Below are 27,453 nucleotides of genomic sequence, written 5' to 3' on the forward strand. Positions count from 1 at the left end.
CTCCAATGTCTGTAGTGTTTATGCAGATCCTCACATCTCAAAAGACAGTCCCATAGGGACAGATATACTACCATCCTACTACTGTAGATAAATGTTAATATCACCATGTTTCTCATCAAACATTTTTCTGGAATTAATCAGAGGCAAAACATGTCATGAACAGTATCACATAAGAGAAAATGGCTAATTGGGGTTCTGCCGTACTACAGTACAGCAATCAGTCAGTTCAAACACAAACATCAATACTGTAAAGCCAGTAAGCCATGGGCTGTATTATGAAAAGTGTTGCCCTCTCACACTCTAAGAGCTCTATTTTAACAAACCTAACGCAATGATACATCTAAACGCTGCCACGCTAGTGTCATAGGTTCGGGGTTGTGTCAGAAATATTTTAGCTGTTTTCACAACCAGATTTATGGGCGCATTACCTGGGGGTGGTGAGAAAGGACTGAGTTTTGATGGGGAAAAAAAACTAATTGAAGGTGTGTCGAGACTTGAACCCATGCTGGCAAATCAGAACTCGCTCCATGGCTAAATATGTGGTTGCTTAAAGTTGTGTATTTATGGTCTTTTATGTATTGGGTTTTCATCAACCAGGAGGCTGAAAAGATTTGGACATGAGTCCTCAGATCCTCAAAAAGTTCTACAGCTGTACCTTCGAGACCATATTGATTGCCTGCATCGCTGCTTGGTATGGGAATTGCATCGCACCTAAAGTCCTCTCAGACCATGTGAAACAAGATTCTCTGGTCTGATGAAACTAAGATTGAACTCTTTGGCCTGAATCCCAAGTGTCATGGCTGGAGGAAACCTGGCACCATCCCTATGGTCAAGCATGGTGGTGGCAGCATCATGCTGTCGGAATGTTTTTCAACGGCATTGACTTGAAGGAAAGATCAACAGAGCAAAGTACAGAAGGATCCTTGATGAAAACCTGCTCTCAGGACCTCAGACTGGGGTGAAGGTTCACCTTCCAACAGGTCAACAACCCTAAGCACACAGCCAAGACAACGCAGTAGTGGCTTCGGGACAAGTCTCTGAATGTCCTTGAGTGGCCCAGCCAGAGCCTGGGCCACTCAAGGAACTTGATCGAACATCTCTGAAGAGACTGGAAAATAGCTGTGCAGCGACACTCCACGTTCAACCGGACAGAGCTTGGGAGGATCTGGCTGTAAACGCTGCCAAAGGTGGGTCAACAAAGTACTGAGTAAAAGGTTTGAATAATTATGTAAATGTGATATTTCAGTTGTTTATGTTAAAGAAATGTGCAAAAATGTCTTAAAACTTGTGTTTGCTTTGTCATTATGGGCCATTGTGTGTAGATTGATAAGGAAAAAAATAAACAATTTAATACATTTTGGAATAAAGATGTAAGGTAACAAAATATTGAAAAAGTCAAGGGGTCTGAATACTTTCCGAATGCACTGTATCTATTTCATGTGCTTTGTACCTCTAAACATTGACCTGGAAATGGTACTCCCTGTATTTTTTTCAAGATGGCGCCGATAGAGATGGCAGCTTCGCTTCAAGTCCTTAGGACACTGCGCAGTATTTCGTTTCTTATGTATTTCTTACATTGTTAGCCCAGGAAACCTTAAGTGTTATACATAGAGCCAGGAAGAATTATTGGATATCAGAAATACGTCAACTTACCAGCACAACTAACACTACGACCAGGAATACGACTTTCCCAAAGCGGATCCTTTGTCTGCACCTCCCAGGGCATTTGAACTGATTCCAGAGGCTGACCCAAAACAACGCCGTCGGAGGAGAAGGTGCAGTAACGGTCATCTAGTGAGGCTTCAGATGCGCGCACACCACCCACCGCTTCCGAGTGTATTACTCGCTAATGTCCGGTCCCTACTTAACAAAGTCAACAAAATTAGGGCAAGAGTTGCTTTCGAAAGCGATATCCGGGATTGTAACATACTATGTTTCACAGAGACATGGCTAGCTGGGGACATGCTATCGGAGTCCGTACAAACAATGAGATTTTCAGTGCATCGCGCCGACAGGAACAAATATCTATCTGGTAAGAAAAAGGGCGGAAGAGACCCTCTGAGTGTGGTGTCAGGAAAATAGCCTCTCACTCAATGTCAGCAAAACAAAATAGATGGCCGTGGACTTCAGGAAACAACAAAGGGAGCAAATGTGAAAAAATATGGCTTGTCACCTAAAACCCTCAATAACTTTTACAGGTGCACAATTGAGATCATCCTGTCGGGCTGTATCACCGCCTGGTACGGCAACTGCACCACCCACAACCACAGGGCTCTTCAGAGAGTGGTGCGGTCTGCACAACACATCACCGGGCAAACTACCTGCCCTCCAGGACACCTACAACACCCGATGTCTTCCAGGAAGGCAAAACAGATCATCAAGGACAACAACAACCCAAGCCACTACCTGTTCACTCCACTTCCATCCAGAAGGTGAGGTCAGTACAGGTGCATCAAAGCTGGGACAGAGAGATTGGAAAACAGCTTCTATCTCAAGACCATCAGATTGCTAAACAGCCACCACTAGCACAGAGAGGCGGAGTGTTTTTGGTGACTCAGCCTCCTGAGGTTGAAGAGGCGATGTTGAGCCTTCTTCACCACACTGTCTGTGTGGGTGGACCATTTCAGTTTGTCTGTGATGTGTCAATAAAGTTGTCAATAATAACATATCTTAATATAAAGAGAGGGGTTGAATGTTCACCGTTACTGCTTCCAAATATATACAGTATATAGCTAAAGCCTACCATCACTATTGATATGGCCAGCAGTGACATTGTCACTTGAAAGGTAAAGGAACAAACAGGCAAAAATAGCCTACAAGCGGATTCAGCACCACGGACAGCGATGATCGGAATTCCCACAATTTGACAGTTAAATCAAACAGAGGAAAGTGGAAGATGCATTAATTGACAAAATGATTAATGATAAACAATCAATCTTTTAAAATAATAATTTGGTGTATTGCACTTGTGAATGTATGAAAGTTAAATATTTAAACAAATATATATATATATATTTCACACTCGGCCTTTTCAGCGGATGATGTCGAGGGGCTAGCGAAACCCTATTAATGTTCCTAAACAGGCTTCCTACAGCCACTGAAGGCTGCTCACAGAAGCCGCTCACAAGGATCTGTCCGTCTCCCCTTTTTTGCCCATCCGCCGAATGATTTATCTCTCTCCTTTCACTGTTGCTCCCCATTTCAGCAATGTTGTTGCTGAGTTTTAGAGGCAGCTTCTGAAGGACGTTTCTATTCTCAGACTGATTTGGGCATTGTGCCAGTCCGTGCCCGGTTTAGAGCCCAAGACAATTAAGCTAAATTTCTTCTCATTCTACCCTCTTCACATCACAACAAAGCTTTCTGGTTTACCACAGCAACACTGATTACCATTAGCAACAATACTCAATCTATTCTGCATAGCCCAACCTAGTTTCATACCGTATACTTCATATTGAGATGTTCTAATGAAAATGTATGCTCTTTTTCATCGATCATTTATCAAGGTTTAATCAAGATATAGCCTATCTCGGCGTATTCCCTTATCAAAAACAGCTTAAACATGGTAAATGTGATCAATTTGATTCTAATGCAGTCAGATGTTTGCTGAATCAATGAATTATTGAATATAGCAGTACATTACAACTGCACGAGAGTTAAGGAAAACCCTCAAGCCTATTTTTTACTCATCATTCCTGTAAGACATCTCAGATATTCAGGCACTCTTGTACTGTAGTCTGTAGGACAGTGGAAGTTGAATCAAAAAGTTATATTTTAGGACCAAAAGCCAAAGCGTATTATTTTGACATAGTTGGGATTATTTATTGGTTGGACTGTGTGGTAATGACAGTATAGCGACAATATAATGAGAGTATAGTGACGGGGGCAAGACAGTATAGCGACAGTATAGAGACAGTATAGCGACAGTATAGCGACACTATATTGAGGGTATAGAGGCAGTATAGAGACAGTATAGGGACGGTATAAAAACAGTATAGAGACAGTATAGTGACAGTAAAGAGCCAGTATAGCGACAGTATAGTGACAGTAAAGAGACAGTAAAGAGACAGTATAGCGACAGGATAGAGACAGTATAGTGACAATATAGTGACAGTATAGCGACAGCCCCCTCAGCACGCCAGTCCTTTATATCAGAGCAGTGAAACTCCATTGGTGATCCATAACCCCTTCTTTATGAGTCCTCTGTCCCCCGGCTCGTGCATCAGGTGCATCAGGGAGAGGGTCACAAGATGGTTCCCCAGTTGCTGAGGGGTTACACTGTGGCTGAGCACTCTGGGAGGAAACTGGGAAAAAACTGTCCATTACGGGACTGACAGTAACTAAGACAGAGTGGGGGTCCTATGTGGCAACACAGTCAGGAAGCTACTGTACTGTGAGGAACAACCATAGGTTAAGCTAAGAGATTGAAGCTGATGGGAGTCAGATAGGAATCCGACTCCAAATGGGATTCAGTATAGTCAGGCTAAAACAGAACTTCTTCCACTGTGTATCGTTCCTTCTACGACAGTAAAGCATTATTGCTTTTTTGTTATTTCCCTACTGTGGTTTGTAAGGTCATACCTACCCCCTACCGGCAACACATGACACAACAGAGGATATCTATTAGAAGAATTCAGAATTGTCAGGAGGCATTTTTCACAAGTCCCCTCTGAAGAGAGTTGCAATACAATGCGATGTATCACCTTGTGAGACAGTCTGTCCAATGGAAGCACAAGCACAGGGCCAGGGGACCTGTCCGGTAGCGCAATCTAGACAACTCCTATAATTCTTTTAGTTTTATTAGTGACAGATTTGGTGGTTTCGCCTCTGTTCAGGTTGCAACTACATTACCCAAGACACAGTGGGGCAGTGCTGTGGAGGTGTGACTGACTAGATCAGACATGCAGCATAAAAACCAATGAGATCTTGCTCATAGGCACCTTTCAGACTGCATCACATTTCCCCATCTCACTGATAAAACACAGCTGGGAGGAAGTTTTCAGGGGTGTCAACAGTCGGAAGGGGAATATCTTTTGGCAGCCTACAAGGTCCAGATAAACTCAGTGTCACGTTAGAGAATTTGAGATGCACGGGAGAAGACAAATCGCTTTGAGGCATATGTGTTGAAGCCTCTATATATAGACAGCAGGAAGGAAGTCAGGGCAATGAGGGGACCCTCAACCTCTGTCATCGTAGCGTGAAGAGGCTCCAACAATTATCTGTCTGGCTGCTTGCCTCAATGGTGCTTCTGGATAATCACACGACCTCAGAATAGACTATAAACACCCTTGTAAAAGTCCATGTGAAATACAGCTGGCTAGATAACTGTAATTTGTCTGTGTTGGCTATCCTGAGACTTGTCGGTGATGCTTAAGACTGGCTTGATTTGCCACAGCTCTCAGCAAAGGTGACACCCTACAAGAGAGGATTTGTGATATGACACCCTACTATCATGGGTGCTAATGACACAAAGTGACTAAAACAACATGTTTTGAGCAAAGTCGCATTATGTTTAGTCCACTTACGGTGTCCATATTAGGACAGCTTCAGTCTCAGCATGACTTCTTTCAATCCACCTATTATGGACAGACTGGTAATCATCCTCCCAAATACTTTAGTCCATAAAAGTGCTCCTTATCTGCAAGGTGATTGTTCCAGCATACAATTCCTTCAGAAAGTTGTCACACCCGACCTGTTTCACCTGTCTTTGTGATTGTCTCCACCCCCCTCCAGGTGTCACATATCTTCCCCATTATCCCCTGTGTAATAACATTTTAATAAAAACAAATTTAAAGCTCTGTTAAGTTGGTTGTTGATCATTGCTAGACAGCCATTTTCAAATTTTGCGCTAGATTTTTGAGGCGATTTAAGTCAAAACTGTAACTAGGCCACTCAGGAACATTCAATGTCATCTTGGTAAGCAAGTCCAGTGTAGATTTGGCCTTGTGGTTTTGGTTATTTTCCTGCTGAATGGTGAATTTTTCTCCCAGTGCCAGTTAGAAAACAGATTTGAATCAGGTTTTCCTCTAGGACTTTGCACTGTGCTAAGCTCTAATTCGGTTTCTTTTTATCCTAAAAAACGGATGACAAGCATACTCATAACATGATGCAGCCTCCACCATGCTTGAAAATCTGAAGAGTTTTCAAGCATGGACTCAGTAATGTTTTGTATTGGATTTGCCCCCAACATTAAGCTTTGTATTCAGGACATAAAGTTAATTTCTTAATATTTTACTTTAGTGCCTAATTGCAAACAGGATGCATGTTTTACAATATTTGTATTCTGCACAGGTCTTCCTTCTTTCCACTCTGTCATTTAGGTTAGTATTGTGGAGTAACTACAATGCTGTTGATCCATGCTCACTTTTCATGAGCGGATGGTCGGGGGGCTAGAAGATGCAGGGTCGGCATATAGCCTAAAGGTTATGAGAGGCGCCCTGGCCTGTAATCAAAAGGTCACTGGTGTGAATCCGCAAGCTGACTAGGTGAAAAATCTGTAGATGTGCCCCTGAGCAAGGCACTTAAACCCTTGTTGCTCATGTAAGTCGCTCTGGATAAGAATGTCTGCTAAAATGTCAACATAATGACAAATCATTTGTAGACTGAAAATTGACTGCAAGAAACCCAAACAAAAATCATGTTTGACTAACACATATTCATTTCAAACCTTGTTTACATTTGTATATGATCACGTGTCTCTCTATTATACTTGGGAACATATTTCTTAAATTAAAATCATTTGGAGATGTTTTCCTGGTGTTTTATTATGTCCAACAATAAAACATTTAATAAAATAATAAAAAAGTGAATGTATTTTTTATTTGTTTTAACTTAATGCTCAGTGCTTCTCTTTCTTTCACATGGCTGGTCAGGCAAACTGGTTCTTGATCTGGGGTACAATCTGAACTAGGATCAAAGTGTTATGGCGCAGGTTGCATGGGAGCCTCAAACAGATCAACTACTGGAGAGAAGTTGCCTTGGATTTTTTTTAACCTACATTTAACTAGGCAAGTCAGTTAAGAACAAATTCTTATTTTCAATGACGGACTTGGAAAAGTGGCCTTGTTCAGGAACAGATAGACAGATTTGTACATTGTCAGCTCGGGGACTTGATCTTGCAACCTTTTGGTTACTAGTCCAACACTCTAACCACTAGGCTACCCTGCCACCCAAGGATGAACCCTAGATCAGGAATCAAACATGGTGAGCCAAATCGTAGATCATAGCTACTCCACTTTCTCCATGGGACAGAAATAACACTATTCCATCCAGAGTAAACAGGAATAACAGGATCCACCGAGGGTACTGTTTGAGAATACCTGTGTAGAGAATTATCCAATTAAGTGGAAGGGAAACTAAAAGAAGCTAGCATCCCTTTTATCTGTGCATTATAGTGCATCAGGTAAGAGAGAGAAGGAGAGGAAAGGAGGAGAGAGGGGGAAAGAAGGCTAATGCTATGCTAATGAGCGTGAGTGGTGTTTTGGTTAAGCAGATGCTAGGCTAATGCCTGTCTGTTTATGAATAAGACCACAGGGAAGGACGAGGGTGTCCGTGCTTAATTTACAGTGGGTATTTAGTGATTTAAAAACACAACCTTGAGCGTGCAGACATACCCACTTTAACCAACCTCTCTTAAGCCTAGACATTGGACCATGGGGCTGTATCTAGTGTCTCAGAGAAGAAGTGCTGATTTGGAATCAGTATTGTATGTTTGAGCACAATGAAGAAGATTACATGGATGAGGGGTACCTGCTCCTAGATCAGCATGTAAAATGCATTTAGTACATTGTAATGTAGGACCTATCATAACGGGTACAATTATCACCAGATTTTCTTCTGGTACTAATACATATTGCTTAAATTCAAGTAGTGGCTGAGTGATTTATTGATTTTAACTGATCAATCTGACAGTGAAGCTAAGAGATGGCTTTAAAGAGATTTTAATGTGAGTATAACTTTAACATCTGTCAACTGGACGTGCTGATTAGAGCTTTTACATGTCTACCGCTCCAATAAGTTATCTGCTGTAACCACGGTAACAATGGACCAAAAAGTCTAACTGTCAAGGACCACAGATTATTATTTTTGTAGCGGTTTTCTTCCGTTGAAGGAGAAGAGGACCAAAATGAGTTCAACATGTTTAATCAAGACCATACACGAGAACACTACAAAATAACAAATGTGAAAACCAAAACAGTCCTATCTGGTGCAATGACACAAAGACAGAAGACAGCCACCCACAAAGTACCCACAGAATATGGCTGCCTAAATATGGTTCCCAATCAGAGACAACGATAGACAGCTGCCTCTAATTGAGAACCAATCTAGGCAACCATAGACATACAAACTACCTAGAAAGGAAACAGCCCCATAAACATACAAAAAACCCTAGACTAGACAAAACACATAAATCCCCCATGTCACACCCTGACTTAACCAAAATAATAAAGAAAACAAAGATAACTAAGGCCAGGGCGTGACAATTTTTTTACTTGTGTATTTCAAATAACTATCTTTTCAAATGAAAATGAACTCAGTCAAGGCAATGTTTTCGGACACGTCATACTTTGTTTAAAAGTACAAATGTTCACACCCAAAAAATAACTCTTCACCAGTCATATAAAGTCTGCATATCACTATAGTGTTGACAAAATTCAAAACATGTTAAATACTGCATGTACTTTTCGAATAATATTGCTGTTTTCCAAGAAAACACACCATTCTGGTCTTGAATGTTTAAAGGTCCAATGCAGCCGTTTTTAGAAACAATTCTCAAATCAGATCATTTCTTTGTAAAAAAAAATCAAGTACCATACTGTGACTATTTTCAATTAAAATGGTCAAAAAGAAACAAAAACAGCTTGTTAGCAAAGAGCAATTTCTCAAGCAAGACTTTAGCAAGGACTGTCTGGGAGTGGTCTGAGTGGGGAGGGGAAAACTGAAAAGTAGCTGTTATTGGTAGAGAGGTTTGGAACTCTCTTTCTTATTGACCAATTAAGTAATAACTCCATCACACCAAAACAGGTAGACATTTCACACAGTCTTTTCCAACAGCTCTTAAACTAAAAGGGCATTATCATAATTATCACAATTACACAGTATAATTCTAAGCTCATAGTGTGGAAATATATATACAAAGCACAGTAAATTATGTTTTTGATTGCACTGGGCCTTTAACGGTTCACCAGAGGGGTGTGAAATAAATACACTTCATGAGCAACCCTTTGTGACTCCAAGTACAAGGGTGAGAAAGCAGCTACTATAATCACTTAGAGCCATACAGTATGTTACCACAGATCTGGATAGAGATGAACAGACATCCCATTAAAATAGGTAAAAATCTAATCAAATGTTAATGGTCACCAACACATGGCTAGCAGATGTTATTGCGAGTGTAGTGAAATGCTTGTGTGATCTCTCCCACTGTGACACCAGTTAGCACTCAGGTACAGTGTGGGTAAGTGTGTGTAGTGACCAGCGGCGGAGCATAGGAGACCATTAACTACACAACATCCTCAGTTCATCACAGCTTGAGTAGAAAATCGAACTCATTATGTATCTTCCTCCCTGGGCTCCATTTTGTTTCCCAACAATTCCCTCTGGTGAACAACAGACCAGTTACAATGACTTACTATGGTTTTAATGGAAACTGCTGGGAATGGAGGTTCCTGTGGTGGCAGCCATGTTCCCAGCATGGACTCCTGCAATGTGCAATGCATGGAAATTTGTCATCCATACTGTCGTCTGTGCTAGAAGAAGGGAATATCCATTTCTCTGGAACTGCATCACAAAATACCTATTTCAGGAGAGCGATTTGAAAACCATTCTACAATCAAATTCCTAACTGCTATAGCTATCGTTCTTTTTTGCATTGTAAAACCTTTCTGCATGTTTTCTTCTCATGGGTCATGGATTGATGACTGAAACACATATCCTTTCTATAAAATGCAGTATATGTATTCCCCTTGAGATCCTACCACTGATACTTGTCTCCAGGGACAGGGACCAGCAGTCAACATCTCACACTCTGGGGGGCCAACAGGGACAGGGGCCAGCAGTTAACATCTCCCACTCTGGGGGCCAACATGGGCAGGGACTGTGAGTGGAGGAGAGGAGATGAGCAGATGGGAGGGGGGACTTTGATGCCAAAGACCATCACATGGACCAGTGAGCCAGCAGCAGGCCATCTGCTGAACGGCAGTGTGTTCAGGACCATGGACAGGCACCAGAGTGGGCTGACTATCAGCTCAAAGACACTGGCCCTGTTTGAATACTTCAGAAATGCATCCTTCCTTCCTAGCTTCCTTGAAGTAATCACAGACCTGGATTGGTTGGATTGGTGGAAGTAATACGTTGGTAACCTTGTTTCCACCTATCCACTCACTTATCGATCAGCGCTTATCTCAAGAAGGGCAGGAAGGAAGGATGCATTTCTGAAGTATTCGAACAACTGAGCTAAGTGAGGAAGAGAGGAGGTGGAGAGGGGAACCAGAAGAAGGACAAATGACAGGTAGAGTTATTCTTAGAGCAGCCTGATAGAATGCCACCTATAACATGACATGATCAGCATCTCAAAGAGTTCATAGCTGAGCAGAGGTATTTCAAACCCCCATGGTTGGATGTCAATCCACAATACTCTGGATGTAGAGGTGAGGTCACTTTTCCTCCCTGCTGCTGTTAGTTCTGGCCTGTATAGAGCGGGGCCAGGCCAGGATGTCCTAGGTAGGTGTGCGGATGGCTAGCCAGCCAGTTAATAACTTTCCTAGACCCAAAGACTGGAGATATTTGACATTCACTTAATTTGCCTAGAGCACTGGCGACACATCACCTCCGCTTCTCAGCTCCAGGAGAGAATCTCCACGCTCATCCCTCCTCCAGGCTCTATACTCCACAGTATGGAGAGGAGGAGAGGATGGGACAGGTATAGCTTCATTTTCTACTATCATTATCCATCTCTTCAAAATATCCCTTCGTTAATCTCATGACATGAAGTACCTTTCCAGGATTTTACAGCATCTGCTGAGATGAACATTACAAGTATACTGCTGAAACACACTTCAGTCTCAACTGACTCACTGGCCGATCATATCATGCAATGTAAGCCTGATGGAGTTGTCGCAAATCCCGATTGTACAACCACTTCACAAATAAGACCTACGAATTTTCACAGTGTCTTGGTAAGCACATCTCAGAAGGACGCACGAGACGGCGGCTGCTTTCAAATGACTTCTCACCCCCACTGTTTCACGCAGCGCTTAAGTGAAGGCGTCAAAGGAGGCAGATGGAAAAAAGAACTCAAGCTTCAGAGTAAAGAGCGAAAAGCAATCGTGCATCTAATACCAGTCTAATTTCCTGGCCCCTACCAATGAGCACATGGAGAAGCTCAGCATAATCTGCCCATTCTCCCCCAAGAGCATTGTGATGGGATTGGCTGAAAAACACACCTCGTTGTCAAAGGCAAATGTCTGGATCCTCAGGAGCTAGGGGAGCAAAGAGAGAAGTGTCATTTATCATGGCCACTGCTGGTGCTGCTGGTGCTGTTGGTGCCTTCCCCCTCCATCCGCATTCCTGTCTGAGGTGAGGCAAGACGAGGGGGAAGAGACTGAAGGGTTTTAGGCTGCTGTCAAAGCTGAGCTCACCGTTCAGACGCTACTCTATTAGCAGCAAAGGTACAGTTCCTTTGATGCAGAGTGATTACCCAAAGAGCAAGGGGTCGGTATGATGTGTTGAGATCACAGTAGGTTGGTGGCACCTTAATTGGGGAGGACGGGCACGTGGTATTGGCTGGAGCGGAAATAAGTGGAAAGGTATCAACAACATCAAACATGGTTTCCATGTTTGATGCCATTCCATTTATTCCGTTCCAGCCATTATTATGAGCCGTCCTCGCCTCAGCAGCCTCCACTGGTTGAGATGTACACTGTGTGTACAAAACATTAGGAACACCATCCTTATATTGAGTTGTACTCCCTTTTGCCCTCAAAACAGTCTCAATTCATCGAGGCATGGACTCCAGAAGGTGTCGAAAGTGTTCCATAGGGATACTGGTCCAATGTTGACTCCATTGCTTCCCACAGTGGATGTCAAGTAGGCTGGATGTCCTTTTGGTGGTGGCACATTCTTGAAACACACAGGAAACTGTTGAGTGTGAAAAACCTAGTAGTGTTGCAGTTCTTGACATATACAAACCATACCCCATTCAAAGGCACTTAAATATTTTGTCTTGTCCATTCGCCCTCTGAATTGCACACATACACAGTTCAAGTCTCAATCGTCTCAAGGCTTAAAAATAATTTTACCCTGGCTCCTTCCCTTCAAATCAAATCAAATTTGATTGGTCACATACACATGGTTAGCAGATCTTAATGCGAGTGTAGCGAAATGCTTGTGCTTCTAGTTCCGACAGTGCAGTAATATCGAACAAGTAATCTAACAATTCTACCTAATACACACAAATCTAAAGGGATAGAATAAGAATATGTACATATGGATGAGCGATAGCTGAGCGTCATAGGCAAGATGAAATAGATGGTATAAGATATAGTATATACATATGAGATAAGTAATGTAAGATATGTAAACATTATTAAAGTGGCATTGTTTAAAGTGACTAGTGAATCTCTATGTAGAGAGCAGCCTCTCTGAGTTAGTGATTGCTGTTTAGCAGTCTGTTAGCCTTGAGATACAAGCTGTTTTTCAGTCTCTAGGTCCCAGCTTTGGTGAACCTGTACTGACCTCACCTTCTGGATGGTAGCGGGGTGAACAGGCAGTGGATCGAGTGGTTGTTGTCCTTGATGATCTTTTTGGCCTTCCTGTGACATCAGGTGCTGTATGTCCTGGAGGGCAGGTAGTTTGCCCTCTGTGATGCATTGTGCAGACCGCACCACCCTCTGGAGAGCCTTGCGGTTGAGGGAGGTGCAGGTGCCGTACCAGGCGGTGATACAGCTCGACAGGATGCTCTCAATTGTGTATCTGTAAAATTGTGTCAGGGTTTAAGATGACAAGCCAAATTTCTTCATCCTCCTGAGGTTGAAGAGGCGCTGTTGTACCTTCTTCACCACACTGTCTGTTTGGGTGGACCATTTCAGTTTGTCTGGGATGTGTACGCTGAGGAACAGAAAACTTTCCACCTTCTTCACTACTATCCCTTCGATGTGGATAGGGAGCTGCTCCCTCTGCTGTTTCCTGAAGTCCACAATCATCTCTTTTGTTTTGTTAATGTTGAGTGAGAGGTTGTTTTCCTGACACTACTCTCTGAGTGCCCTCACCTCCTGCCTTTCTCGTCATTGTTGGTAATCAAGCCCACTACTGTTGTGTCGTCTGCAAACTTTATGATTGAGTTGTAGGCGTGCATGGCCACGCAGTCATGGGTGAACAGGGAGTACAGGAGGGGGCTGAGCACGCACCCTTGTGTTGAGGGTCAGCGAAGTGGAGATGTTGTTTCCTACCTTCCCCACCTGGGGGGCGGCCCGTAAAAAAGTAATGGACCCAATTGCACAGGGCGGGGTTGAGACCCAGGGCCTCCAGCTTAATGATGAGCTTTGAGGGTACTACGATGTTGAATGCTGAGCTGTAATCAATGAACAGCATCTGGACCCTCTCTTTCTAAAATGATCCGCCCAAATTGTTGCAACCCCTATTACTAGCCTGTTCAACCTCTCTTTCGTATCGTCTGAGACCCCCAAAGATTGGAAAACTGCCGCGGTCATCCCTCTCTTCAATGGGGGAGACACTCTAGACCCAAATTGCTACAGACCTATATCCATCCTACCCTGCCTTTCTAAGGTCTTCGAAAGCTAAGTTAACAAACAGATCACCAACCATTTCGAATCCCACCGTACCTTCACCGCTATGCAATCTGGTTTCCGAGCTGGTCATGGGTGAACCTCAGCCATGCTCAAGGTCCTAAATGATAGCATAAACGCCATCGATAAGAGACAATACTGTGCAGCTGCATTCATCAACCTGGCCAAGGCTTTAGACTCTGTCAATCGCTGTATTCTTATGAAAAGATTCAACAGACTTGGTTTCTCAAATGACTGCCTCGTCTGGTTCACCAACTACTTCTCAGACAGAGTTCAGTGTGTCAAATCGGAGGGCCTGTTGTCCGGACCTTTGGAGGGAGCTGAAAGTCCGTATTGCCCAGCGACAGCCCTGAAACCTGAAGGGTCTGAAGAAGGTCTGTATGGAGGAGTGTGCCAAAATCCCTGCTGCAGTGTGTGCAAACCTGGTCAAGAACTACAGGAAACATATGTTCTCTGTAATTGCAAACAAAGGTTATAAATACTTGTCATGCAATAAAATGGAAATTAATTACTTAGAAATCATACAATGTGATTTTCTGGATTTTTGTTTTAGATTCCGTCTCTTACAGTTGAAGTGTACCTATAATAAAAAATGACAGACCTCTGCATACTTTGTAGGTAGGAAAACCTGCAAAATCGGCAGTGTATCAAATACTTGTTGTCCCCACTGTACGTCTCGTGTCTGAGCCGTTGAATTGTGACTCTACTTTGTCCCTATACTGGCATTTCACTTGTTTGATTGCCTTACACTCTTTAAATTCGGCCATATTCGTCCGGATAAACGCAGAGGTTCGCACTTTCAGTTTTGCGCGAATGCCGCCATCTATCCATGGTTTTTGGTTAGGGTAGGTTGTAATAGTCACAGTGGGTACAACATCTCCAATGCACTTCCTTATAAACTCACTCACCGAGTCCGCGTGATCAAAACAATCTTGAAGAGTGGATTCTGATTGGTCAGACCAGCGTTGAATGGTTCTAGTCACGGGTACATCCTGTTTGAATTTCTGGCTATAGGACAGTAGGATGATGGAGTGCGAGGGAGGGCCTTGTATGCATCGCGGAGGTTAGATTAGCAGCGGTCCAGCATTTTGCCTGCGTGAGTGCTGCAATCGACATGCTTGTGCTCAAATTTTCTTTGTTAAAATCCCCAGCTACAATAAATGCAGCCTCAGGATATATGGTTTCCAGTTTACATTGAGTCCAGTGAAGTTCCTTGAGGGCCGTCGTGGTATCTGCTTGAGGGGTTATATACACAGCTATGATGATAACTGATAATAATTCTTTTGGGAGATAATATGGTCGGCATTTGATTGTACGGAATCCTAGGTCAGGTGAAAAGAAGGACTTGAGTTCCTGTATGTTGTTATGATTACACCATGAGTCGTTAATCATGAAGCATACACACCTGCCCTTCTTCTTCCCAGAGAGATGTTTATTTCTGTCGGTGCGATGCATGAAGAAGCCCGGTGGCTGTACTGACTCCAACAACATATCCAGATAGCCATGTTTCCGTGAAACAGAAAATGTTACAATCTCTGATGTCTCTCTGGAGGCAACCCTTAACCTATTTTCGTCCACCTTGTTGTCTAGAGACTGGACATTGGCGAGTAGTATACTCAGAAGTGGAGGAGAGTGTGCACGCCTTCAAAGCCTGACCAGGAGGCCACTCTGTCTACCTCTTCTGTGGCGACGTTGTTTTGAATCGGCCTCTGGGATTAGATCCAATGTCCTGGGTCGGCGCCAGAGATTAAGTGGATTTAACAGGTGACATCAATAAGGGATCATAGCGTTCACCTTGATTCACTTGGTCAGTCTATGTCATGTAATAAGCAGGTGTTCCTAATGTGTTGTACACTCAGTGTATGTGTTAGGTGCATACTATGCTATAGTCTACAATCTAATGCATTAAATTACTTTACGGGTGTAAGATCTTTGTTACCAGGTTCTTACAGCAGAAACTAATCCTGCAACAGGAAATGTGAATTATTGTGTGGATTATAATTAATGGAACATTATCTGGGTGTTGACACATTTTTAGTTAGGTCAAATCAAGTCTGACATTTTTAAGTGGACATTACTAACTTTAGAAGCCTTTTTAAAACTTATTTGGTATAGGGGGCGGTATTTTGACGTCCGGATGAAAAGCATGCCCAAGTAAACTGTTTCAGGCTGGTTTTTGGAGAAATTGGGGCGAAGTTGTAGTTTTTCTAAGTGGCTCCCATTTTGGCTGTAGTTTCCAAGCACATGGCAGAGACAGCGAGTTCTTTTTGTTTATCTCCGGTAAAGACAACAATTCTCTGTTTTAAATTGTATTGTTTATTTGCGTATTAGGGTACCTAAGGATTGATTATAAACGTTGATTGACTTGTTTGGATAAATTTATTGGTAACGTTTGGGATTCACTTTGTATGCATTTTGAAAGAGGGAAACCGAATGGATTATTGACTGAAGCATGCCAGCTAAACTGGGAACAAAGGACCATTTGTAATGTAACTGGGACATTTTGGAGTGCCAACAGAAGAAGATTTTCAAAGGTAAGGCATATATTATATTGCTATTTCTGACTTTCGTGTCGCAACTCCCTGGTTGAAAATGATTTGTTATGCATTTGTGTGCTGGACACTGTCCTCAGCATGGTTTGCTTTCGCTGTAAAGCCTTTTTGAAGTCTGACACCTTGGCTGGATTAACAACAAGTTAAACTATATTTTGATTTATTGCAATAGTGATTTCATGAAAGTTTAATATTTATAGTAATTTAATTTGAATTTTGCGCAATTTCACCGGATGTTGGCCAGGTGAGACGCTAATGTCCCACCTATCCCAAAGAAGTTTTAATAAACATTGACGATACAACAAGTTTGCATTTCCTGCTGTACATGGTATCAAGTTAAGATCCGACATCTGTACATTAGATGCGATCTGAATGGTTTGGACCTGGGGTGCATACCTGAACACTCCAATGATGCTTTATCTTGGTCATATTTATTGGCCATGCGGGATAGGTCATGAAAAGACAGACATTGCAAGGAATCTGCCCAATTCGTAGAGGAGTAAATAACACCACAACACAAAAACAGTTAATGAAGACAAATGTCAAAGTGTGTTTCGCACCAGGCACGATTTTCCGCTCAACTTTTTATGGCTGTGGAGTGTCTGCAGAGCAGCAGAACAGACCAAGGGCCGACGGACAGGGGTGCAGGGGGATCAATCATAGCAATGTCGTCATCTACCCCAGGTCCAGCCAGGCGAAAATAGCCTTCCTATCATATCTGATTATATTATATCACACCTTTGATGGAACAAAGATGTTTAAGATCACAGCCCCAGTTCTAAAAGAAGAGATAGAGAAGATAAGGATGTCAGAGCCTAGCAACAGACCCCTTGGGATTTGAAGAGACAGAGAGAGAGATAGAAAGGTAGGGGAGGGAGGGATGGATGGAGAGAGGGAGGGAGCGAGGGAGGGAGGGAGGTAGGTAGGATGGAATGAGAGAGGAAAATAACAAATGAAAGTGAGATGAATGGTGATCCCTCTTTCTCTTTCCCCTCTCTCTCCAGTTACCCCATCTCTTTCTACCCCTCTCTCTACCTCCCCAATCTCTCTCTCTCTTCCTCCCCATATCTACATCTCTATCACTCTCTCATAGCACTCCCATCGCCCTCGCAAACTCCAGTCTCCCAGACCGTCCACATCACACGGTGAGGGCCCCAGGTGAGTGTGGTGGGTAGAGATTAAGAAGGGGACGTAGTCATTAACACACAACGTCTCACCGAGTCCCTACCCCCGCTACATCCACTTCCCTTAGTGAAGATTACTGGCCAATTAAGGACTTTAATTGGAGGCAACATCAAAGCATCAATCGTAAGAAAATAAAAAAGCCCAAATATTGGAGCTGCTGCAGGTGTCTAGACAATGTCACTCGCAGGCCCAGTTGAATGCTTAATTAGCGACAACAAATTGGCGCCGCAAATCCGACGACCATGAAGGCTCTTCTCAATGACATCCCCCAAGGATTCATCATCAGCTGGCCTTGTGTGAAGTCCAGGCACTGATGAGGAGCTACCCTGAAACACGGTGTAGAAGTTGTCATCATGATTCCCTTTGTCTCAAAGGCAAAGACGGTCAAAGAAAAAGGTGCATTGAATACAATTGGCAGAAGGAAGCCGGTGACGCCGTTGACTCTTCTAACAGTACAGCTTTGACTGAAGAGGAGCTATTTAAGTACAAAATGTACCATTTAGGCTATTGTATGTCTTTGTCAAGTAATGTCTTTACTGTGCCTCCTAAAGAATGAACAAACTCAGCAAAAAAATAAACGTCCTCTCACTGTCAACTGCGTTTATTTTCAGCAAACTTAGCATGTGTAAATACTTGTATGAACATAACAAGATTCAACAACTGAAACATAAACTGAACAAGTTCCACAGACATGTGAATGGAATAATGTGTCCCTGAACAAAGGGGGGGGGGGGGGGTCAAAATCAAAATCAAAAGTAACAGTTAGTATCTGGTGTGGCCACCAGCTGCATTAAGTACTGCAGTGCATCTCCTCCTCATGGACTGCACCAGATTTGCCCGTTCTTGCTGTGAGATGTTACTCCATTCTTCCACCAATTCACCTGCAAGTTCCTAGACATTTCTGGGGGGAATGAACCTAGCCCCCACCCTCCAATCCAACAGGTCCCAGACGTGCTCAATGGGATCGAGATCCGGGCTCTTTGCTGTCCATGGCAGAACACTGATGTCCTTGTCTTGCAGGAAATCATGCGCAGAACGAGCAGTATGGGTGGTGGCATTGTCCTGCTGGAGGATCATGTCAGGATGAACCTGCAGGAAGTGTACCACATGAGGGAGGAGGATGTCTTCCCTGTAATACACAGCGTTGAGATTGCCTGCAATGACAACAAGCTCAGTCTGATGACGCTGTGACACACCGCCCCAGACCATGACGGGCCATCCACCTCCAAAGTGATCCCACTCCAGAGTACAAGCCTTGGTGTAAAGCTCATTCCTTCGACGATAAATGCAAATCCGAGACTCGTCAGTGAAGAGCACTTTTTGCCAGTCCTGTCTGGTCCAGTGACGGTGGGTTTGTGCCCATAGGCAACGTTGTTTCCGCTGATGTCTGGTGAGGACCTGACTTACAACTGGCCTACAAGCCCTCAGTTCAGCCTCTCTCAGCCTATTGCGGACAGTCTGAGCACTGATGGAGGGATTGTGCGTTCCTGGTGTAACTCGGGCAGTTGTTGTTGCCATTCTGTACCTGTCCCGCAGGTGTGATGTTCAGATGTACCGATCCTGTGCAGGTGTTGTTACATGTGGTCTGCCACTGCGAGGACAATCAGCTGTCCGTCCTGTCTCCCTGTAGCTCTGTCTTAGGCATCTCACAGTAAGAACATTGCAATTTATTGCCCTTGTCACATCTGCAGTCCTCGTGCCTCCTTGCAGCATGCCTAAGGCACGTTCACACAGATGAGCAGGGACCCTGGGCATCTTTCTTTTGGTGATTTTCAGAGTCAGTAGAAAGGCCTCTTTAGTGCCCTAAGTTTTCATAACTGTGACTTTAATTGCCTACCGTCTGTAAGCTGTTAGTGTCTTAATGACCTTTCCACAGGTGCATGTTCATTAATTGTTTATGGTTCATTGAACAAGCATGCGAAACAGTGTTTAAACCCTTTACAATGAAGATCTGTGAAGTTATTTGGATTTTTACAAATTATCTTTCAAAGAAAGGGTCCTGAAAAAGGGATGTTTTTTTGCAGAGTTTACAATACTGGTACATTGAACAACAAGACTCAGACATTGTAAGACAGGAACATAATTATCAGACTGGCATTTTCTGCTGGCTCACTGTGACTGTGATTTTGTTGTATGGCAATGGCTTAGTGTAAATGAGACCGTGTTAACGTTTTTGTCTCAGTTAATGCAGCCCTGAATACACTATATATATAAAAGTAAGTGGACACTCCTTCAAATTAGTGGATTGGTCTATTTCAGCCACACCCTTTGCTGACAGGTGTGTAAACTCTAGCACACAGCCATGTAATCTCCATAGAAAAAACAATGGTAGTAGAATGGCCTTACTGAAGAACTCAGACTTCCAAAGTGGCACCGTCATAGGATGCCACCTTTCCAACAAGTCAGTTCATCAAATTTCTGCCCTGCTAGAACTGCCCCAGTCAACTGTACTTGTTGTTAATGTGAAGTGGAAACGTCTAGGAGCAACAACAACTCAGCCGCAAAGTGATAGGCAACACAAACTCACAGAATAGGAGTGCTGAGGAATGTAGCATGTAAACATAGCATTATGCTATTATTGTTTTTCCTACTTTGTCTGTAACATCAAATAAAAAGGGAAATAGTTCCTGTCAAAAAGAGGTAATACTTTCTGTAGTAATACAACCGTTTTTTGCACATCTTTGGGTTCCCTGTGTTGCCAACCAGAAATGTGGGAGAATGTACCAGTCAAAAGACACACCTACTCATTCAAGGGTTTTTCTTTATTTTAATTGAGTAGTTTTTTCACCCGTGTACTTAAGTACATATAGAAGCAGATACTTTTAGTCTTTTACTCAAGTAATATTTTACTGGGTGACTTTCACATTCATTTGAGTCATTTTCCATTAAGGTATCTTTACTCTTACTCAAGTATGACCGTTGAGTACTTTTTCCATGACTGTTCCATTTTTTAAAAACGTAACCTTTATTTAACTAGGCACGTCAGATAAGAACAACTTCTTCATTACAATGACGGTCTAGAAACAGTGGGTTAACTGCTTTGTTCAGGGGCAGAACGACAGATTTTTACCTTGTCAGCTCGGGGATTCAATATAGCAACCTGTCAGTTACTGGCCCAACGCTCTAACCACTAGGCTACCTGCCGCCCACTATTAAGTAAGTCAAAATTACTGACACTTTTCATAAACAGCTGGCAGTAAAAATTGACATTCAGTCTGGCTGGATTAAATCAGAATGAGCTTTTTCAGGAAGCTCTGTTATACAGATGAAAGATGAGCGGTATTAAATCAATGCAAACAGCCCTACACTACAAACAATGGAAAAAACAACACAAAAGCACCCGCCGCCATAGGCACATCTGTAATGTGGCATCTGACTATTGATGATAATCAACCTCCTTTTGATCCACCACTTCCTCTCTTCTCCTCTGTTCCCCCAGCGGTTCACACCATTCCCAGAGTTAATCCACTATGTTATGTACATTTACAAAACGTCAGATGATCCAAATGTGGCGCCATGCTAGAGCGGCACTAACGCAGGCGGCGCTCCCTGTGATCCCACACAGGTGTCGGCTAATCTGCCTTCCAGAGGCGAGGGGCTTGCGGGCTTTTTTGGAGCTGCTGGAGGATAGACTGGAACTGTGATGTGAGGTGCCTTCTGTTGGCCTCTCCTGGAGCGACCTGTCTCAGAGCATCAAGCAGCTCCGGGAATTACTCAGCATTATATAAAGCCCGCGGAGACTCAGCCGAAGTCACGCAGGGATTTACAAAACATCCAGTTCAAATGAGCCTCCTCTATCTCCCTCCAACTCCCCATCCTTCACATGCACGTTCAAAGTCCTTGACTGAACTGATGGCGTTTATCAGGAGTCATAGGCCAGTAAAGCCACAAGCAAATACAGCCAAGTGGGCGAGCTTAAGATGATAGGCCACAGTAACCATTTATTTAAGCACTAATGCTCTGTAAATATGGGACTCTTTCTAGTATGGGTTCAGGGTATATCCTTGTTTTAAGCGTTCTCGCCCGGCTTACGCAATCACTGCCTTTAAATAAGCCATCGCGGAGTTCACTTGTTTAACTGAACGTTGTTGAATATAGCAGACAGGAACTACAAGATGGAACTTAGTAATTGATAACACTTTATTACATGTCTCGGACGGATAGTAAGAGTGACTGATTTGTGAGTGGAGTTGTCCTCAGTTGCTCCACTCTGAAAGCCTAGCCATGCACTCCTGGGGGAACTGTTTGTGTAAATAAATCTGCCTGGGCTCAGGAGGCTCCTGTATTCTGGAGGGTATCTCGATAATACCATCACACCATTTGAATGACACAGTGAGTGGTGAGGGTGCTGTAAAAGTAATAGAAGCTTTTTGAATGAGCAGTTCCTGGGAGTGACTCAGCTGATTTCGGGCCACACATAAATGAAGTCACCTCCGCAGGCTGATATTGGTTTATTTATACTAAGGCTGGCATTAATATCATGACAGTGGGTATAAAAAAGTGGGACAGTAATCAACCCCCCTCACTTTATGGCTTGTGATTTCGTAAAGCTACACCACTAAATATAATGAAATTGCTGCGGACCAAACGCCTAGACTGGGAAAATACATGTATAAACAAAATGATGAAGGTCAGAAAGAAATTAATGGCTTAAGCTAGCGCTAAGAGGCTAAGTGAGCAGATCAGGTCAGCCACAGGGGGCGTTGAACTGGTGTTCAACTTGAATGCCCTGCATTCAAGGCAGTGTCCAGTGTCATCATAGGCTAATGCATGTTAACTCTGATAGTGATTATGAAAATATTATTGTGGCGAACCCTGACCCTGGATATCCACTCAAGCAATTAAATCTGACCCCCTATAAATGACCCCTCACCAACATAATAATATATTAAATACTATTGAAATGACCCTTTATAACCCAAACCTAATGATATGGCTACTCCAGTATGTTAGCTCCAGACAGCATTGGAAACTATCAGGCAGAAAGGAATGCAGCAACCCATGTGTAGCAATGTGTAGTCACATCAGAACCCTGTGAGTCAAAACAAAATCATTCAGCCCGCGTTGCTTCTCACCTCATACTCCCTTTTACATTATATATATTTGTACAAAATCAGGAGGCTTTCGTTCCAGCTGGCTGTCAGGTGGCTCTTATTGTTGCAGGTGAAAACAGGAGGTCCCAGGATGCATCGTAAGTGGAACACTACTCTCTCTTTTGACCAAAGCCCTATGGACCCTGGTCTAAAGTAGTGCACTATACATGGGGTAGGGCGTTATTTGGGACACCATCCCAGTCAACACTGGAGCCAGTCCAGCTCCAACCCTGTCTGTGATTGGGAGTCCATATTTGATGTGGCCCGACTGTTGTCTCATGCTTGGCGGAACATTCGGCGGAGCACTGTGTGACAGACGGAGCAGATCAATGTACCCGGCAAATCAATTCAGTGGACTATAGCTGTGGTGTGTCGTCGTCCCCCCCACCTCGTCACATCTCTTCATTCTATAGAGACCCGCCGTCTAAATCCTGAGTCTCAACACCTCCAACAGTATAATGGCATTTCATAGCCCAGCCAATGACCCTGTAGTCAGATAGGAGTAGGGTAAAGAAGTGCCACATTCCTGGGTGAGGCTGGAGAGCTGAGAAGTTGAGAGATGGGGAGGCAGAGTGGGGCATGTTTGTTAATTCATTCATTCATTTCTAACGAGGTTATTTTGCACAATACTGTTGAGAGCAGTGCTATGTAGCAAGTCTCGTGTGTGGTATAACCAAAAAGGTTTCACAGTTAGCTATGATGGCGATAGCAGAGCAGTAAACATTGTTTCAGCAGTTTACCAACCATGTGCCAACCAAAAACAGTCTACTCCACACTGTTTGTGGGACTGAAGTTTTAAAAAAATAACTGAAATGCTATTTCTGCATTTCCAGCAGCATCAGTGTACATATCTCTAAAACGGGTAGAGGGATTTGCCCTTTTGTCCTTTTGTAAGCAAACCAGCAAAGAGGGAATTGTCTGTACTTTATGAGGCGAAACAGGGTTTCCATGACGAAGTGACTGAGAAAGAGAATGAGAGAGAGTATGACAGCAAAACAAACACAGAGAAAGATAAACACACACAGACAGAAAGCGAATTACAGTGGAAGGCGAAGAGAGAGAGGGGATGAAAGACAGACAGAATGAAAGGGAAAATGAGCACGGAGGTTGAGAGAGGGGCTGGGGAGGCAAGGGAGGCAGGGGGGAGACGGGATGGAAGCAGCAATGCAATCCAAGGTCTCTCCTTAATCATCATCACTCAGCTGTCAGGCCTGGGCCATGCTGGAGCCAGGCCTAGACACCCAAACCCAGACCCCATCTGCTCCTAATAAACTTAAAGGACTTAATTTGAATAAATGTGCTTTCTTCGTCTCCCCTCACTTATTTAATGCATTTGCTCATCAAAGGGAGTGATATTGTTGAGGCTGGGGCTGGATAGAGTGATGGGGAGGAAAAAGCTGGCTTGTACATGCCTGTGTATGCTAAAAATCATTTGTTGAGTCAGATGGTTTGGTGACAACCATCTATTGTGCTCTGTTATGATTTTACCTTGTGAAGTAGTGTTGTGCAATTTCCTTTCATAATGTCCACCTGAATGTTTGTTTTCCTGAAGAACAGGAAGACATTATGCGTCCTCCTCTAAATATAGAAATATTAAGATGCCGCATTTACTAAAACAACAAATTAAGAAGCACAACACAAGAAGACATAATAACCATTTCTAATCCGTTGCTCTTCTTCAAATAGACAGAGTGCAACGTCAGTAAATTCATGATAAATAACGGAATAACAGCCAGAAACGTTAATATCTTACCCTTACCGTAACCTTTGCCACAAACACATGCACTGCAATCTGCTATACTGTTCCGAGAATCCACATGCCCCAGTTTCTAGTGAAAAACATCCTCAAGTTTCATCAGCTATAGAAAAGCAGTCGAACATGGCGGTATGCAGTCATCCGACAATATTGAAACAACTGGGTTATGCTGATAAAGACCCTGGTTCAAGGGCATCACTGAAGCAAACCACACATAGACAGGTTGAACTTCTGACCTTTCCTGATACCGCTCTACACCTTCACAAATATAGACTCATATAGTGGAACAATAAAAAATATAGAAAAGCATTGAGCTGAAAGGAACATGCTGTGAAATCTTGGATCCTACCATGAAGCTGCTGTACAGTACATTTCATCATACTAAAATCAGACTAATTTGATCCTGATTAACATGATTTGTTAAGTATCAGGAACAGGTGGTTCGTTGATGAGTAAGACAGCCTCTCTCCCTCTCTCCCACTTCTCACAGCGAGAGCCTCCCATGTGACGGTGAGTAAGCTCTATTTCCTCCATCCGATCACTCAACTCTGAGAGGCTTCATTGATTGGAGCACTTTTGTCGTCGGAGACAGACCATCCTGCAGCCCTCGCCACCTCACCCCCTCACCTCTCGTCATCAACCTCCTTCCACAATACTCTAGAATCTTTTTAGTGCCAGCCTTGAAGCATGTTCACTAGCCAGCCACTCCACACTCCACACTTACCATACTCGTTGTCATAGAAGACGATGAACTTCTGCCAGCGCAGCTCGCCGACCAGGGTGAGCATGACGTCGTTGAGACGGACGGGCGGGCGCGCCGCCAGGGTGTAGCGTTGGCCGTCGGGGCTGGGGTTGAGCTGGCAGGTGGTGCGTGGCGAGCCCTCGCCACTGCGCTGGACATACACGTGTGGGATGTGCATTGCGTCAGTCAGGGATTGGAGGGCGCTGGCCGAGGCACAGCCGGTAGAGGTGACCAGAGCCAGGATGCCCTGGGTCATCAACTCGCAGGCTAGAAAGAGAAGAAAGAGGAGAAAGAGGAGAGAGAGAGAGAGAGAGAGAGAGAGAGAGAGAGAGAGAGAGAGAGCAGATTAGCACAGTGAAGTCAGCAGCACACTCATCTAACTATAAAACACATTGCCATAAGAAGACAAGGAGTTTGAAACGTAAAATATGAAATCAAATTCTAGTCTTCATAAGGACTGGGTTGGTCAAGTGTTCCACTCAAACTTTCATAGTAAATCAAGAGGTGCTGCTATTCTGGTTGATAAAGCTACTCCCTTTGTAGCTTCTGAGGTTATTGCTGATCCTAAGGGACGATACGTCATAGTAACTGGTGAACTGTTTTCTACCCCTCTTGTTTTGGCTAGTGTTTATGCTCCCAATTGGGATGACACAAGTTTCATTTCTTCCTTTCTGTCTGCTATTCCCAATTTAGATTCTCATTTGTTGATTTTAGGGGGGGATTTCAACTGTAAAATGTCCCCAGTTCTGGACAAGTCCTCACAAACAAATACAGGCCCATCTAAATGTGCCCTACTTATTCAATCCTTTCTTCAGAAATATGCTATGTTTGAGGCCTGGCGTTTCCTACATCCTACAGATAGACAGTATTCCTTTTATTCTCATGTTCATCAAACATACTCCCGGATTGATTACTTCTTTTTGGACAAAAAACTTCTGCCTAACCTTCGGCAGTGTACTTACGAGAGTATTGTTATCTCTGACCATTCACCATTAGTGCTTGAACTAGAGTTTCCCCAGCGACCTCCTAGGTTTTATCAATGGCGTCTCAACCCCATTTTACTCTCAGATAAGGAGTTTGTCAATTTCATTTCTTCTGAAATTACCTTATTCCTAGAAACGAATTCAACACCAGGTATGTCCTGCTCTACCATATGGGAGTCTCTCAAAGCATACCTACGTGGCCAAATTATTTCTTATACAGCCAACCAAAACAGAGTTCGCTCCCAGCGACTTCGGGACCTGAGCGAGTCCATAGCCACATTGGATGAGAAGTATGCTACGGATCCTTCCTCTGATCTGCATAAAGAGCGCCAACTACTCCAATCTGAATTTGATGAGCTTTCTACCAGGCAAGCTGAACAGTTACTCTTGCGAGCTCGATACAAAGTCTATGAACAAGGCGACAAGGCCAGTAAACTCCTTGCACATCAGATCCGTAAATCTGAGGCCTCACGGCTAATCCCACAAAATAAGCCCCGTCTGGTGCCACCACAGTTATACATAAAGAGATCAATGATCAATTTAAACAATTTTACTCTGCGCTATACACCTCTGAATCCCCTCAAGACCCTTTGCTGATTGACTCCTTCTTTAATGGCTTGAATATGCCTTCAATTGATACAGACTCCCATGACTGTCTAGAAGAAGAATTTACGCTTGAGGAGATTGCAACAGCAGTGTCCGCAATGAAAAGTGGTAAATCACCGGGTCCAGACGGTTTTCCAACCGAATTTTACAGGACGTTTTCTGGTCTGCTTTGCCCATTCTTGTCCCGACTATTTGCAGAGTGCCTCAATACTTCAAAGCTGCCGCCTAGTCTTTATCAGGCTTCAATTTCATTACTACTAAAGAAAAACAAAGACCCCCTGGAATGTGGATCCTATCGCCCAATCTCGCTTTTAAACTGTGATTACAAAATCCTAGCTAAGCTTTTAGCCATCCGTATGGAAGGCTTGCTGCACCAAGTAATACACTCTGACCAGACTGGCTTTGTGAGAAATAGGCATTTATTTTTCAATATTAGGCGCCTTATGAATATACTGTACTCCCCAGCGTCGGGGGACCCGGAGGTGGTGGTCTCACTTGATGCCGAAAAAGCGTTTGACCGCGTTGAGTGGGACTACCTAACAGCTGCCCTTTATAGATTTGGCTTTGGCCCCAAATTCATTGCGTGGATAAAGATTCTTTATTTTTCCCCCATGGCTTCGGTACGGACTAATAACTTGTCCTCTGACTATTTTCCCTTGCACCGCGGATCCAGACAGGGTTGCCCACTCTCCCCCTTGTTGTTTGCTTTGGCAATCGAGCCTCTCGTCATTGCA

General features: G+C 43.5%; 1 protein-coding gene across 1 annotated transcript in view; it reads right to left on the reverse strand.

Annotated features, from left to right (window-relative positions):
- Nucleotides 1–27,453, reverse strand: part of LOC139367462 (glutamate receptor, ionotropic, delta 1b) — a 382,576-nt gene that overhangs the window by 176,167 nt on the left and 178,956 nt on the right. Inside the window, exon 3 of the mRNA XM_071105674.1 lies at nucleotides 25,113–25,397. Coding sequence (XP_070961775.1) covers nucleotides 25,113–25,397 — 285 coding nt within the window. The remainder of the gene's footprint in view (nucleotides 1–25,112; nucleotides 25,398–27,453) is intronic.

This window comes from Oncorhynchus clarkii, chromosome 16 (assembly GCF_045791955.1).
Source record: "Oncorhynchus clarkii lewisi isolate Uvic-CL-2024 chromosome 16, UVic_Ocla_1.0, whole genome shotgun sequence".
Lineage (NCBI taxonomy): Eukaryota > Metazoa > Chordata > Actinopteri > Salmoniformes > Salmonidae > Oncorhynchus > Oncorhynchus clarkii.